Here is a 13,563-nt window from a genome sequence, read left to right as displayed (position 1 = left end):
AAGCTTGTACACTGTTGACAAATGGCACGCTCCGTTGCCAGGGCTACCAGCCTCCTAGAAGGGGCACCTCCTCCCGCGCAGCCGCAATGAAAGGTTCCGTGTCCCGCCCTTTCCCACCTGGTGGTGGAAGGCGGGTTCCCGCGCTCCTCGAGACCCGAGAGTGTGCCAGCCAATTTGCCCGGGCTTTGCCAGAGACTGACTCCGCGCAGCCGCTTTCCGACACCTTACCCTTTCCCCCCCACCCCCCAACTCGTACCGCCTCGCGGCCCCGCCCCTTCCTCTGACCTTCCCATTCGTTCTCAGGGGAGGGGAACCCTACAGGACTAGTTGAGTTTTACGCCACTGCGGGCGGTGCTGCCGGAAAGCGTCTGGGTTTGCGGCAGAAGGTGAAGTGTTTTGGGCTATTTGCTTATCCGTGTCTCCAGTGGGGGACTCGTTTATGGGGGTGGGAGGGTCCTTTCTTCTTACCCCGAGGGGTGGCCTCGCTTCCTTCGCCGTTTTCTCTACCGAGCCCTGGCCCGGCTGATGTGACTGACCTTGGGAACCAGGGTTGGGGGGAGGGTCAAGACGAGAGGTGTCTCCCAGCGTGATGTGTTCTACATTGATTGGATCAGGCCCTAAGGACTTGGCCCTGGAGACCTTCTCTGTTTGGCCCCCCGGTGTAAACCAGTGGTTAAAACCCAGCTACTCCCTCCCTGTTGGCAGCTACTATAAAGGGGGAGACTTGGGGACTTGATATCCCCTTAAGAACTGGGATAGAAGGATTTACCTGGGTTTAAAACCCAAAAGATCTGAGTTCGAATCCTATCTGCTATTTCCTATCAAGTCATTTTGGCCTCCCTAGGCCAAATGGGTAAAATGGGGGTGGGGGAATGGGTTGAAGTAGATCAAAGATTCTTTAACCGAGGCCAGTAAACTTAATAAAAAAAAAAAAGTAACCATATTTCAGTGTAACTGGTTTCCTTTGTATCTATTTTATTGGATGCATTAAAATGCATTCTGACACATGGCGGTGGTGGTTCTTAGCTAACTGAGAAGGGATCCGTAGGTTTCGCTAGAGTTCTGAGAGCTCAATACTCTGTCTCTTTGAGTCTCTGAATCTCTCTCTGTAGTCCCTGTCTCTTGTATTTCTCATATCTCTCTGCCCTCTCCCCTCTGTGTCTGCGTGTGCCTCTCTCTCTCTCCTCTCTCTCTCATATTAAAGTCTACCTCTGAATCCCGTGAATGTAGATATGATATGTAGATTTCTGTGTTGAGCTATTACCCCTGAGCTAGCTCTTTTGCAGTTATTTGTGCTTAGACGTATGTCGACAGATAGAAAATTGTTTACAAGTTGATCCTAGGGAAAGTATGGTTTTCTCCTTATTAAGTAAGAATCGTGACAGAAAAGAATATGGTTTCTCAGATCAAACCTATCTTAGAGGATTTGGATTATAGTGTTGAATGAGGACTATTACACAGTATAGCATTTGAGAGAAATTACTTTCTGCAATGATGCTTTGCTTTTAAGAGAGGGCAAAGGGTTTTATTAGTAGTCCTTTGAAAATATTGAAGACGTTATGACTCCAAAATTATAATTTTAAAATAGTGTGAGCGTAACAAATGAGAAAAGAAAAAAATAACCGAGCTTGTTAAATGCTATTATTGAAGTAACACAGGTTCTTTGGAAGACTGGAAATTTACTTCTACAACACATGTGCCTATTTGTCAAAACACAGCAAATTTTTAGAACTGATGACATTAGAAATAATGTAGTTTGTAGCTGTGTGACCCTGGGCAACTCACTTAACCCCTCATTGCCCCGCAAAAAAAAAAAAAAAAAAAAGAATAATGTGGTTTGACCTCCCAGTTTTTTATTGACGAAGAAAATGAGGTACAGAAGAATTGTAGGTTATCACACAGCAATTTGAATTCACCCTCTGTAGAACTTCCAAAAATGGCTTCATGTCCTCTGTTTAACCCAAATGAAAACAAGACTTTGGGGATTCTTTCTTCCTTATTCTTAATACATTCAACAAGCTCCACTGAGAGTATGAGCAAGGCACATATATTAGGTGCTGGGGAAACACAAAAGAAAACCTAGGCGTAGCACTCAAAAAACTTAAACATCTATGTAGTGAGGGAAATTGAAGTATATACAGATAAGTAAAGTAGGCGATTTGAGGCAGGAAGGAGCATTAACAACTGAGAACATCAACTGAAAGTTTCTCCAGGAGGGTGGAACCAGAGTGAACTTTGAAGGCAGCTAGGTAGCACAGTGAATAGAACGCTACACCTACAGTCGAGAAGACCTGAGTTCAAATCCTACCTCAGGTATACAGCTGTGTAACCTTAGGCAAGTTTCTTAACCTTGTGCCTATTTCCTCATCTGTAAAATGAAGTGCTAACTAATAGCACCTACTTTGCTACAAGGATCTAATGAGATATTTGTAAAATACCCTAAGTATTTTACATTGCCTGGCACATAGTAGGTACTGTATGTTAGTAGTTGTTAGCATTATAAGGATTTATAGAGAATGCATTCCTGGTATGGCTTGTACATTTTGGAAGCAGGAGATGGAACTTAAAATTGAGTTGGATTTGGCTAGAACAAAAAGGGAAATAAGTCTAGAATGGTGAGTTGGAGCCAGATCATGGGGCACACTAAACATAACGCCAGTGCTTTTATTTTTATCCTAGAATGAACAGGGAGCCACTGTAAGTTTAAGAGTTGTGACATGAAAGAACTAAGCTTTAGGAAGATGATTTTGGCAACTGTGTGCAGGAAGAACTGGGCAGCGTATACTTTAGAAGCAGAGAGACCTTGGGAGTATATTGAGTCCAGACAAGAAGAGGTGATTAGAAGTGACTGATAGAAGGGAACAAATGCCAAAGATGTAGCAAACTGATAGGCTGGAAATAAGTGTTTTTTGAAAAGCAAAGGTTTCTTATCTACCAAAGTTTATATCTACATAGAACTAAAAAGGTTTTTAATAAGTGGCTAAGCTTTTTTTAAAATAGTGAAATATTTGAAGAGGCAGCGTGCTATATTAGAACAAATGCCAGCTCTGAAGTCAGAAGACCTGGATTTTAATCTTAACTCTGTCCTTTAATACTTAAAAGCATGTCACTTAATTTTCTTGGACCTGTTTCCTCATCTCTAAAATGACATTGAACAAGATGGCCTTTGACATCCCTTATGTTAAGATCAGTGGCTCTAGGGGTGGCTAGGTGGCGCAGTGGATAAAGCACTGGCCCTGGATTCAGGAGTTCCTGAGTTCAAATCCGGCCTCAGACACTTGACACTTATTGGCTGTGTGACCCTGGGCAAGTCACTTAACCCCCATTGCCCCACAAAAAAAAAAATTTCTTTTTAAATCAATGGCTCTGAATATAACATGAAAGACATTTCAGGTATTACTATATAGTAACTATAAATGTTTTTGTTCTTTGGATTTGTGATCACATGGATTCTGGAGTTCTTTCCAACAATGCTGATCACAACCTATCCATCCAGGCCTGCTAATTTTATGTAGCTCTCATCCACTATTCCACATATTTAAAACAGAGAGGATCCAATGTGCTGGTGGACATCTTTGCTTTCTTCCAATTTAAAGGGGACCAGTGGGCACCATGGCTTATGTCTGCCTGTTACCCCTGGCTCTTACCACATGACCAGCCCATTTTGTTCCTGTCATAACATACAGTTCCTTGATGACATCCTTTACTCCTTTTCTTTTTTGTAGTGTTATAAATTGTATCCTGCTCAGTGTTTCTTTACTTTGCCCTCTTTGAGTGATGCTTATCTTAGTTCTTAAGACATGCTGTTCTTTCAGTGAGCAGCAATACTAGTAAACAAAAGTTTGTCCTAAATCATTGGGCATTTGCATATGATTTCATTGTACAGAAATCCTGGCGTGGAAACTCCTACCAGTAAAGGTAAGCAATTAGTTCTTATATAATTTATATACTCTTAGAAAGTTTCATGGTGGCACTGGAAGTTGTGATGTTTAAACATGCTCAGGGTCACATTGTTTAGTCCTATCTGCCTTTGTGATTCCATATAGGGTTTTCTTGGCAGATAATAAAATGACTTGGGCATTTCTTTCTCCAGTGGATTAGAGGTTAAGTGACTTACCCAGGGTCACACAGCTAGTAAACATCTGAGGCCATATTTGAACTTGGGTCTCCCTGACTCCAGGCCCAGTGATCCAGGCTAGCTGAACTAGCTGAGGCATCTAGCTGCCTCATTCAGGATTTTTCATCAGCTTTGCATACTGCTTCTACTTGCTCTTTATGAATGTTTTAACACTTGTTACAATAAAGCTTCACTCATTATTGCTTAATTGGAGTGGAAGCCAGACTAAATTAGCAAAAATCTGAATGATGGGGCAGGTAGGTGGCACAGTGGATAGAGCACTAGCCCTGGATTCAGGAGTACCTGAGTTCAAATCCAGCTTCAGACACTTAACACTTACTAGCTGTATGACCCTGGGCAAGTCACTTAACCCCAACTGCCTGACTAAAAAGCAAAACAAAACAAAAAAAATCTGAATAATACATTTGGTAAACTCATTTAAAAATTTTTTTTGCAATGTTCAGACTCTGTGGTTGACACTATTATTGATCACAAGTTTAACACAAATTAAGCTGTATTCTATTTTATGAATCTTTAGTTTTCTTATGCAATTGAGAGGCAGTGAGTACAGCAAAGTGGATAGAGGGGGCTGGCCTTAGAGACAGAAAAACCTGAATTCAAACCTACCTGTGATCATAGGCTGTTTAACCTTCCAGTGCCCCAGGCAACTCTCTAGACTATAAAAATTGGATTTTACCTAAATCCTGGGAAGTAGGTCTCCACAAAAGTTGTTTTCCATACACTGATGAAATTGAAGGTCCAGACTAAATATACACACATAACTTTATATGTGTGCACATAGACATAGAAATTTACACTCAACTAGAATTATATTTCTAGCCTGAAATGCTTCTAACACTAAACTTAAGAGAATATTAAAAGTAAAAACATGATCTAGGGCAATGGTCCTTAACCTTTTTTTGGATATGATGGACCCCTTCTCAGAATATTTATAAATGCATAAAAACACACAATATTATAAAGGGAACAAGAGTAGTAAAAAGGCTTTTGTTGTGGGGTTCTCTTGGGGGGGGGGCAATAAGGGTTAAGTGACTTGCCCAGGGTCACACAGCTAGTACATTTCAAGTGTCTGAGGCCAGATTTGAACTCAGGTCCTCCTGAATCCAGGGACCGTGCTTTATCTACTGTGCCATCTAGCTGACCCCCCACACCTTTAAAAAAAAAAAAAAGAAAGCTAGTCTCAGTAAGAATGGATATTCCTTATATTGTAGGAAATAAATGCTTGTTGATTGACTGAATTTAAAGTTCACAAGACTTAGAGATGGGAAGATACTTGAGATTCTTAAATATCTAGCCCCCGTATTTACAAATGAGGAAGAAAACATGGAATAGGCTGACCACTTCAGGGGAACACACAGAACTTAGAACAGATTCCAACTCTAAATCCTGCCATGCCCATGAATTTGTTATTTACTGATATAAGTTAATGATTAAGAAATGAGAATCCAGGAGCTTCAAGTTTAATTTTCCATAATGTAGCCTAAACTTTTCCTTTGTTGAGAGCTGCTCTAAATTTATTTTATTGGTGATTTAGTATAAAATATATATTTACCAAATTTCTATTTTCCCAGGTATGTGCATTTATACATATGAAGACAGTGGATATTTTCAATGACAAATGAAAATGGCTAACCCATTAAGAGGAGAAGTTTTAACTCTTTATAAAAATGTAAGTATTTATTACTAGTTCCAATAATCTTAATATTGCATTGTACAAATTATTTAGGAATATAAAATGTTTGTTTTTAAGCTGCTGTATGTCGGAAGAGAATATCCAAAGGGAGCAGACTACTTTAAAAGACGTTTGAAAGCAGCTTTCCTTAAAAACAAAGATGTGAAGGACCCAGAGAAGATCAAAGAACTTATTGCACGAGGAGAATTTGTAATAAAAGAGCTAGAAGCCTTGTACTTCCTTAGAAAATACAGAGCTATGAAGCAACGCTACCACTTAGAGGATGACAAAACTAAGTGATTTTTTTTTAATTGTTGCAAATGTAGGTTACTGCTTAGGCTGTCTGAGCAATAATTGGTGGCATTTCTTTATATGTAAATCAAATATTGCATAATGACTCTGATGCATAGGATGTACACAAAAATGCTCAGAATACCAGAACTGCCTTCCTCAACTTTAAAAATTATTTTAATAGATTTCAACTAATATGGCTATAAATTGATACTGAAAGCTTACTCAGCCAATACTTGTGTCCTTGTTTTTTTTTTTTAATAATAGCATCTGTACACTGATTTAGGAAAAAATTCATTGCTCAATTTACTGAATATGAACTTTAAATTCCTATCATTAATCAATATTGAAAATTTTTCATGAAAATGTTCACTGGGCCTTAAAATAATTTTAGATGGAGTGGTTTTGGATATGTATCTTAGTCAAAGATGGTATTTGCATTGCAAATAAATTTAAGGTATTAGGATCTAGGTTTTAATTCAGCCAACTCAGCATTTGTTTTACAATTTTTAAAGGAGTTGACGGTTTTTTAAATTGTTTTGCCAAAATTTGGTACATTGCAACAAGGTATTACGGTTCACTTGAAAGGAAACTAAATAGCACCCAGGATTCAAATGGATATTTTCTGTAACTGCGCTGCATAAATTTATAGTTCAGAAATCAGTTTACAACAGCTTATCAATATCCATCAATCTATGGACAGTTAATTGGTACAGTGGACAAAGTGCTGGGCAGAGTCAGAAATATTCATCTTCCCAAGTTCAAATATGGTCTCAGACACTTACTAAGCTGTGTGACCCTGGCCTAAGCAAATCTGTTTGCTTCAGTTTCCTTATCTGTAAAATGAGCCATAGAGAAGGAAATGGCAAATCACTCTAGTCATCTTTACCAAGAAAACCCCAAATGAGGTCACCAAGAGTCAGAAACTACTGAACATTATCCATCAAATTGGAAATTAAATTCTTATATTTGGTAACTTTTAAAACTCAGAAATAACTAATAATTGGAACGATTAGGTGATAAACTGATACTGGACTAATCATTAAGAGAATAACAGCCGAAAAACAAAAGTCTTTTTACTGTTACTAGATTTCTTTCTGATTCAGGTTAAGTTGTTAGGCACCAATTACATAGTTTTTATGTAGTCATCTTTGACTTAATATGCTCTTTTCCCTAAGAAAAATAGATGGAAATTTTCATCTCGTGCTAAAGGATAAAATAACAGTAAATTTTTAGTATATCCTCAAGTTATAGAGTGGATACAGTTAGTGTATGATTAATGTAATTGATTGAAGGCATACATGGAAAACCAGTTTCTTTTGTGCCTAATGACTATCTATGATGAAATGATTTAACCCAATTTCCTTTAGGGGAAATCCTCTAAAAATTTAAGTACCTTAATGTATACCTTGACAGCTACAGAGCAAATATTACAATATGAATTGAGATTTTTAAATTTTAAATCAATTCCCAGGAAATAAAGTAGTAGAGCCACAATAACTTTATTACATTACAATAATTAGGAGCAGTACAGTTTATGACAAAAATATGATAATTTAGATCACTTCACAGCACATACTCCTATGAACATTTAAAAGTTAATTTTAGTTAAAACAGTGGTCATTTTAATTTTTAATGTCTGGTACAACCAATATTCCTAAGGTCAGCACAACCAAATGGTGGAGAAAAACTGGATCACACTGCATATGCCCCGACACACACAAAAAAAGCACAATGTACAAAATGTGCATGTTTCAGTTTACACTATACAAAAATAGTTAAAATACATTCCAGGTAAACATGTTACATTAAGAAAGTTTCTAGTAAGAAGTTGGCACTCAAAAAAAGGAGAAAAGCAAAACTATTTTCAACATGGTAACAAAAGACAGTGGAATTAGGAACTTTTAGATCATGTAGCCCCATGTAGCATTATGTAGCAAACTACCCAAAAAGTCTGACATTTTCTCCAGACAGCCGCCTCTATTTCTCTAAGTACACCTGTATGTTTACACTATCATCATTCCATGTAGGCACTTAGAGCTGTTAGACTTAACACACGGATGTCAAGCTATGGTAATTAACACAAAACTCAAGAACTAACTTGAGTATGTTACTTTGAGAAACAGTAATTATTTTCCCTACTGTACTGAACTAGTCCCAGTAGTTTTTTGCTATTTGATTTTCTCTACATGAAATTCCTAACAGCCAAGATTATAACTAAAGTCAATTAAAAACTAGAATTTCAACTTAATTATTAATTGCTGGTTGTTTTTTAGAAGGTGATTACCAAGATTACATAAAGCTACAAGGCATTCCTTTCTGACAAGTAGAATTGATAATGAATTGTCCTATGACTTAAGATGCGAATTTTTGTTGCCATCAAAACAAAATCTGAGATGTTCTTATGAAACATTAAAAGAAATCTACTTGGAATACAAATAAGATCAAGTTGTGCAAACTGCAACTCAACATGCCCCAGTTTCTATAAATGTTTAAAAAAACTGCACAAAAGTCACAAAGATACTCTACAAAAGTTAGGTTCTAAATTTTTATGCAGTGTGACTCAGTTCAAACAGAACCTAGAAGTCCTAATTTTTGTATAATGACTCAAAAGCATACTATCCACATCTGCTACGTTCTTCCACAAACATGTTATAGGGATTCTAAGACTAGGTCAATTTTCTCAACTTCAGTATTGGATTTTGAATGTTAAGGCTATTATAATTAGATAAATGCTTATCTTCTAGGATTCCTCCTTCCTATCCCTTCCCACCCAACCCTTTAATTCTACAAAAACTTTTTCTCTTCGTCAAACCACTCACAATTCAGGTAATGAAGAATAACTTATCAGTCCTATAGTGTTTTTTTAATTGCCCTGCTTCATCAAAATTCAAGAACCCTACAGAAAATACATTTGAATCCCTTTATGCATCACAACTCTTAAGTATGGCCATTTCTTTCCCTTGGTACTGCATATATCTTGATAGCCTAGACAATGCTCCATGATCCTAAATTTAGTAAGTAACATTTAAGAAAAGTTACAATTAATTTTATCCAGAATGGAAACTACATTCAATAGCTATGAGACGCATCTTAGTTGCTAGTTAATTTTTGACAAACTAAAGCTAATGTTTTCCATATGATTCAAATCAAAGGAAAACTGAGTGAAGTATTTATAAAGAAGTTCAAAGGAAGATCTAAAGCTACTCTGAGAAAAAGCAATAAGAAATTAGAATTATGACCTATGTATACACTTCATATTTTTCTTTTTCCATCATGAAAGAGTCGTGTCTGAATACAACTTCAAATATCCTTCTAGTGTGTGCGGTACCCTCTAATACAGTAGTGTCAAACTCAATAGAAATAGATCCCTGTGGGTGCTGGTGACTTTTAAAAATCTAGTTCTGGCCCCACCAGGGAGCAAGCAGCCTGGGATCTGCAAGTTTGACACCTCTGCTCTACCATATACTAGGTCTGCCTTAAAAGTAAAGGCCACTGAGAATCTGCCTGAATGAATCAATTTAAAATAGGAAAATAAAAAGGCCTTTACTATTTTCCACTGCCTTGAACATTTTTATTTTATTTCCTTTTTTATAGAAAAAATATATTTTTAAAGGATTGACTATGACAAATAGTAGCAGTGGAAATTTTTTAAAAATTCTAAATGACATACTTTACATTCATTAAAGGTGATCTGAAACTATAGGATTTGATGCCTATAAGTTGAATCTATAGGAAGACTATAAGAGATACTTATATCCTCAAAATTAATAAAGCCAATCATTTAAGTTTCAACTGAAGTTAAAATACCTAAGAACTAATCCGTTATCAGATAAAATAAAACACAGTATAGGGATCATTTTTAAATTGTGTAACATTATACTTCATTGATTTGTTAAAACACCTAAGTTCATAACTGGCAAGAAAAAAATAGAAAGTTATAGCAAGTATGCATGCACCAAAAATCCCAAGAGGGAAAATCTCAGATATTCAATTTTTTTTTCACAGGCATTGCTAGTTCAAGAACCAACACTAAGGGAATACTGGCACTTAGAGGAATAAAGTTTCCACTGTCATTTTAAAATAAGCATTCAGATAAAAGCTAAGAGTTTGCATGAAGCAGAAAGAAAACTAGGTAATGCTAAAAGCAAATGCTAATAATTTAGTATAATGTACAAAAAATTATCTTAAGTATGCTTTGAGAAAAAAGTACAAATTTTATTTACATAATTATACACTTTGTCTTTGACTTCTTTTTCTTCTTTTTACCATCTTTGCTCATCTTTTCTTTATGTTTTCGAATTTCACGAACTAATGTGTAGAAAGCATCATCAACACCCTGAAATACATAAGTACAAAATCAATTTTAGCAAGGGCTGTTATTTGCTACCATTTAATCTTATATTTTGAATAGATAGGAAAGGAAATGTTTTACTGATAGAGACATTAAGGTTGATCCTGTGTAAAGAACTTTTATATTTGTCTGAAAAATATACATAGGCACTTTAAGATTTAAGTATCGGGGCAGCTAGATGGCGCAGAGGATAGAGCACTGGCCCTGGATTCGGGAGGACCCAAGTTCAAATCTGGCCTCAGACACTTAACACTACTAGCTGTGTGACCCTGGGCAAGTCACTTAACCCCAATTGCCTCACAAAAAAAAAAGAAAAAGATTTAAGTATCATTTTTTCATACATTTGGGTTCTTTCCCTTTTTCATAATTTCAGATGAGCCTATGTATCTATGTATGGCTAGTTAAAACATCAAAGGAAAAAAGATAAGCAAAATTATTAGTAGTGTTGATGTGTTAAGGTGATCTTTGGACTTAAAGTATAATTTGTTTGAAAAAGGTTACTTATTTCAGTTACAGCATTACTGCCTACCATAAATATAGCATACTTGAACTTTTACACAAGGATAACTGTAATCAAGATTTAAGTTTTTAAGCTGACAACTAAAACAAGAACCACCAATATAACTGTCCTCCTTATTTGTAAATATTAAAAGTCTAAATGCATTTTTGTGTTAAATCTCAATCATTCTTGAATTCTGGACCTCACTATAAGCTATGCAAATGTTCTGTAATGTATTTTCATCCAAAATCAATTTAATAGGCAAAACAAATGTAAAACATTTGTAAGGGAAAAAAATGCATACATTTTCAGTAAAGTATTTGTTTTTAAGTAATTTAAAAAACAGTTAAAATAACCACAGGAAAAGAATCATAGTGCTCTTAGGTTATATATACTAGAAAGCAACTTAATTTTTTTAATGATTTGTCCAATCTCTAAGAAACCTATTGGGTTCTTCAGTTATGGGTAAGATAACACTACATCCTACAGATATATTTTACTACACTCTGGATCAAGAAAATCAGTTAAAATAGAATTCAATGTGTGACAATATATAACTTGATGTTAGTTCAATAGCAAAACAGCATACTTTAAGAATGCTGAAAACAACAGTCTAACACTTGGAACAGATCTCACTGACCCCACCCCAAAGAAAGTTGCCAAAAGTTTGTTTTAATCAGTTAACATTTACACCTGTTCACTTTGCCACTATTAAAAATAAGTAGTATAATGTAGAATATAAATTATTAACTAGATAATCTTGAAAATGTTATAAAGCACACAGACACATATAAATGCTTCAAAGCCAGACACTAGAGGGAGCCTTAGGAACAAAAATCTAACACATTATTAAATCTAAGTCAAGCCACTATGAGAATAAAATCATCTTCATGTTTACTAATGTTTTGGCAAATTTATAAATTACTTGATGTTATTTAATGGAAGTTAATTTCTACCATGTTTTACTACCTTCTGTTATATGAAAGGCAACAGTGCATATTCCAAGATGTTGAGTTTGGCATTTAATACAGTGTACTACTAAGATTCTTTCAGCTATGTTAATAGCAATAGTAGTATAAATATTTCATTCAGTGTCTGTTCTTTCAGGTTACATTAATCCTAACAATATACTTGGGCAGGAGTGCAAGTAGGTATCATAATTACACATCAGGAAACAGTGATCACTAAGTGGCTTGCCCATAATTCAGTTAGTGTGAGACAAGTAGTCTCACTTTCTAAATTCAGCAGTGATGCTACATATTCAGATACTATAAGAACCTGCAAACTCATCTGAGGATTTCTGGCAGCCTTAAAATTTTCACTCTGGGCGAAAGCATTATTAACAAATGGTAAAGAAAAAGTGTGCAATTCAATAGGCATCCAAAGTAACTTAGTTCTCAACTAATTTCAACAGACCAAGTTGTACCAGGTCAAATAAAGGAATAACATTAAAATAAAAAAACCATTAAATAAAAGGGGGGAAATGCTTCCAAAATTCAACACTAACATTTAAAATATAATAGCACTAAAACTGTGACTAAAGCTTTGTACTCAATCTGTTTTCCCCCCATCTTCTTTGCTACTACGAAAGTACCACAGAGCTGCTTTCCACCTGACTTGCAGCTATGTGTGTTGTCTCCTCTTATTAGACTAAGCTCTGTGAGGGCAAGGACTGTTTCACTTTTCATTTGTATCCAACACTTAACATAGTAAGCATTTAACAAATACTTTCTTCATTTAGTAACTAAGACAATTCTTAACAGGGTCCAAATAATACATGTAGAGGAAATTCAACATTCAAGCAATTATAAAGGTATCGCATTAACTATCCAACACATTAAACTATTATGCACATAACAATCTAATTGTTATACACATAAAATATGATTTCAACAGTCTTTGACTTCTTTGGTTTGAGTACTCCCTCCACTAATGCAGGTCATTAATTCCTGTGACTTAGTAGGTGGTTTTTTAGAGTTGGTGTGACCAAAACTTGTTCAGTCTTTCTGAATTTAACTAGACTAGACAACACTCTACTTGAAGCCTTATGCTCTACTAGCATAGTCTTCAAGAACCCAGGTTCACCACCGCACCATGAGGCAGCCATCTCAAGAGGGCTTTGGTCTTCCAATAGACATTTTTACATATGTCTTTGTGAAAATTGACTTTTCAAGACTGTACTCTGAGGGGACTTATTTAAATCAGCACTTAGAAATTTTTAAAAACTGATTTTCTTCATCATAATTAGAAAATAATTTCATCAAAATATTTCTACTCCTGATGTCCAATAGTAGTAAGTTTTAATAAATGAATTTTACCACTTTTCCCCTGAAAAGGAAGGCTTATAAGTTTCAGAATTCAATTTCAACAACATTTAATTAGTACCAATTATGCATAAGACACTATACTATTTCTTTTGGGTTTACACTTGGACTAATCTATATACGCTGTATTTGAAACTCAATTTAAGAGAATACATTTGTTACCTTTCAGAGGTTTAACTCTTTCCAAGTCCTTAGAATACAGATCACAAATGACTCATATTCAGTCTAATAACTGCACATTGTCTAATAAATAACATGCTAAATTCAAAATTGTACGTTCTCTTC

At 35.7% G+C, this 13,563-nt stretch overlaps 2 protein-coding genes across 4 annotated transcripts in view; one reads left to right on the top strand and one right to left on the bottom strand.

Annotated features, from left to right (window-relative positions):
- Nucleotides 1-242: 242 nt before the first annotated feature.
- On the top strand, nucleotides 243-6,583 carry ETFRF1 (electron transfer flavoprotein regulatory factor 1). Its single transcript, XM_043966050.1, has 3 exons — nucleotides 243-386; nucleotides 5,710-5,807; nucleotides 5,889-6,583. The coding sequence occupies exons 2-3, from the start codon at nucleotides 5,757-5,759 to the stop codon at nucleotides 6,108-6,110; spliced, it is 273 nt and encodes a 90-aa protein (XP_043821985.1). The 5' UTR covers nucleotides 243-386; nucleotides 5,710-5,756; the 3' UTR covers nucleotides 6,111-6,583.
- A 1,001-nt stretch (nucleotides 6,584-7,584) lies between these two features.
- Nucleotides 7,585-13,563, bottom strand: part of KRAS (KRAS proto-oncogene, GTPase) — a 44,537-nt gene continuing 38,558 nt past the window's right edge. For 2 of the 3 annotated variants that reach the window (XM_043966047.1, XM_043966049.1), the window contains exon 6: nucleotides 10,334-10,440. Coding sequence is in view for 1 of the 3 variants with exons in the window: in XM_043966048.1 (XP_043821983.1) it covers nucleotides 10,324-10,440 (117 nt within the window). In the remaining 2 variants the exon portion in view is untranslated. Of the gene's footprint in view, nucleotides 10,441-13,563 lie in introns of all 3 variants that reach the window. The other variant, XM_043966048.1, reaches the window with a different exon arrangement.

Source organism: Dromiciops gliroides, chromosome 5, assembly GCF_019393635.1.
Source record: "Dromiciops gliroides isolate mDroGli1 chromosome 5, mDroGli1.pri, whole genome shotgun sequence".
Classification (NCBI taxonomy): domain Eukaryota; kingdom Metazoa; phylum Chordata; class Mammalia; order Microbiotheria; family Microbiotheriidae; genus Dromiciops; species Dromiciops gliroides.
Note: the sequence above shows the minus strand (reverse complement) of the source record. Positions and strands in the feature narration are given on the sequence as shown.

What these genes read in the sequence shown, in the direction of transcription:
- ETFRF1 (XM_043966050.1), top strand. Translation starts at nt 5,757, where the DNA reads ATGAAAATGGCTAACCCATTAAGAGGAGAAGTTTTAACTCTTTATAAA. An exon ending in TTTTAACTCTTTATAAAAAT is followed by an intron (nt 5,808 to 5,888) that starts GTAAGTATTTAT and finishes TTTGTTTTTAAG; the next exon opens with CTGCTGTATGTCGGAAGAGA.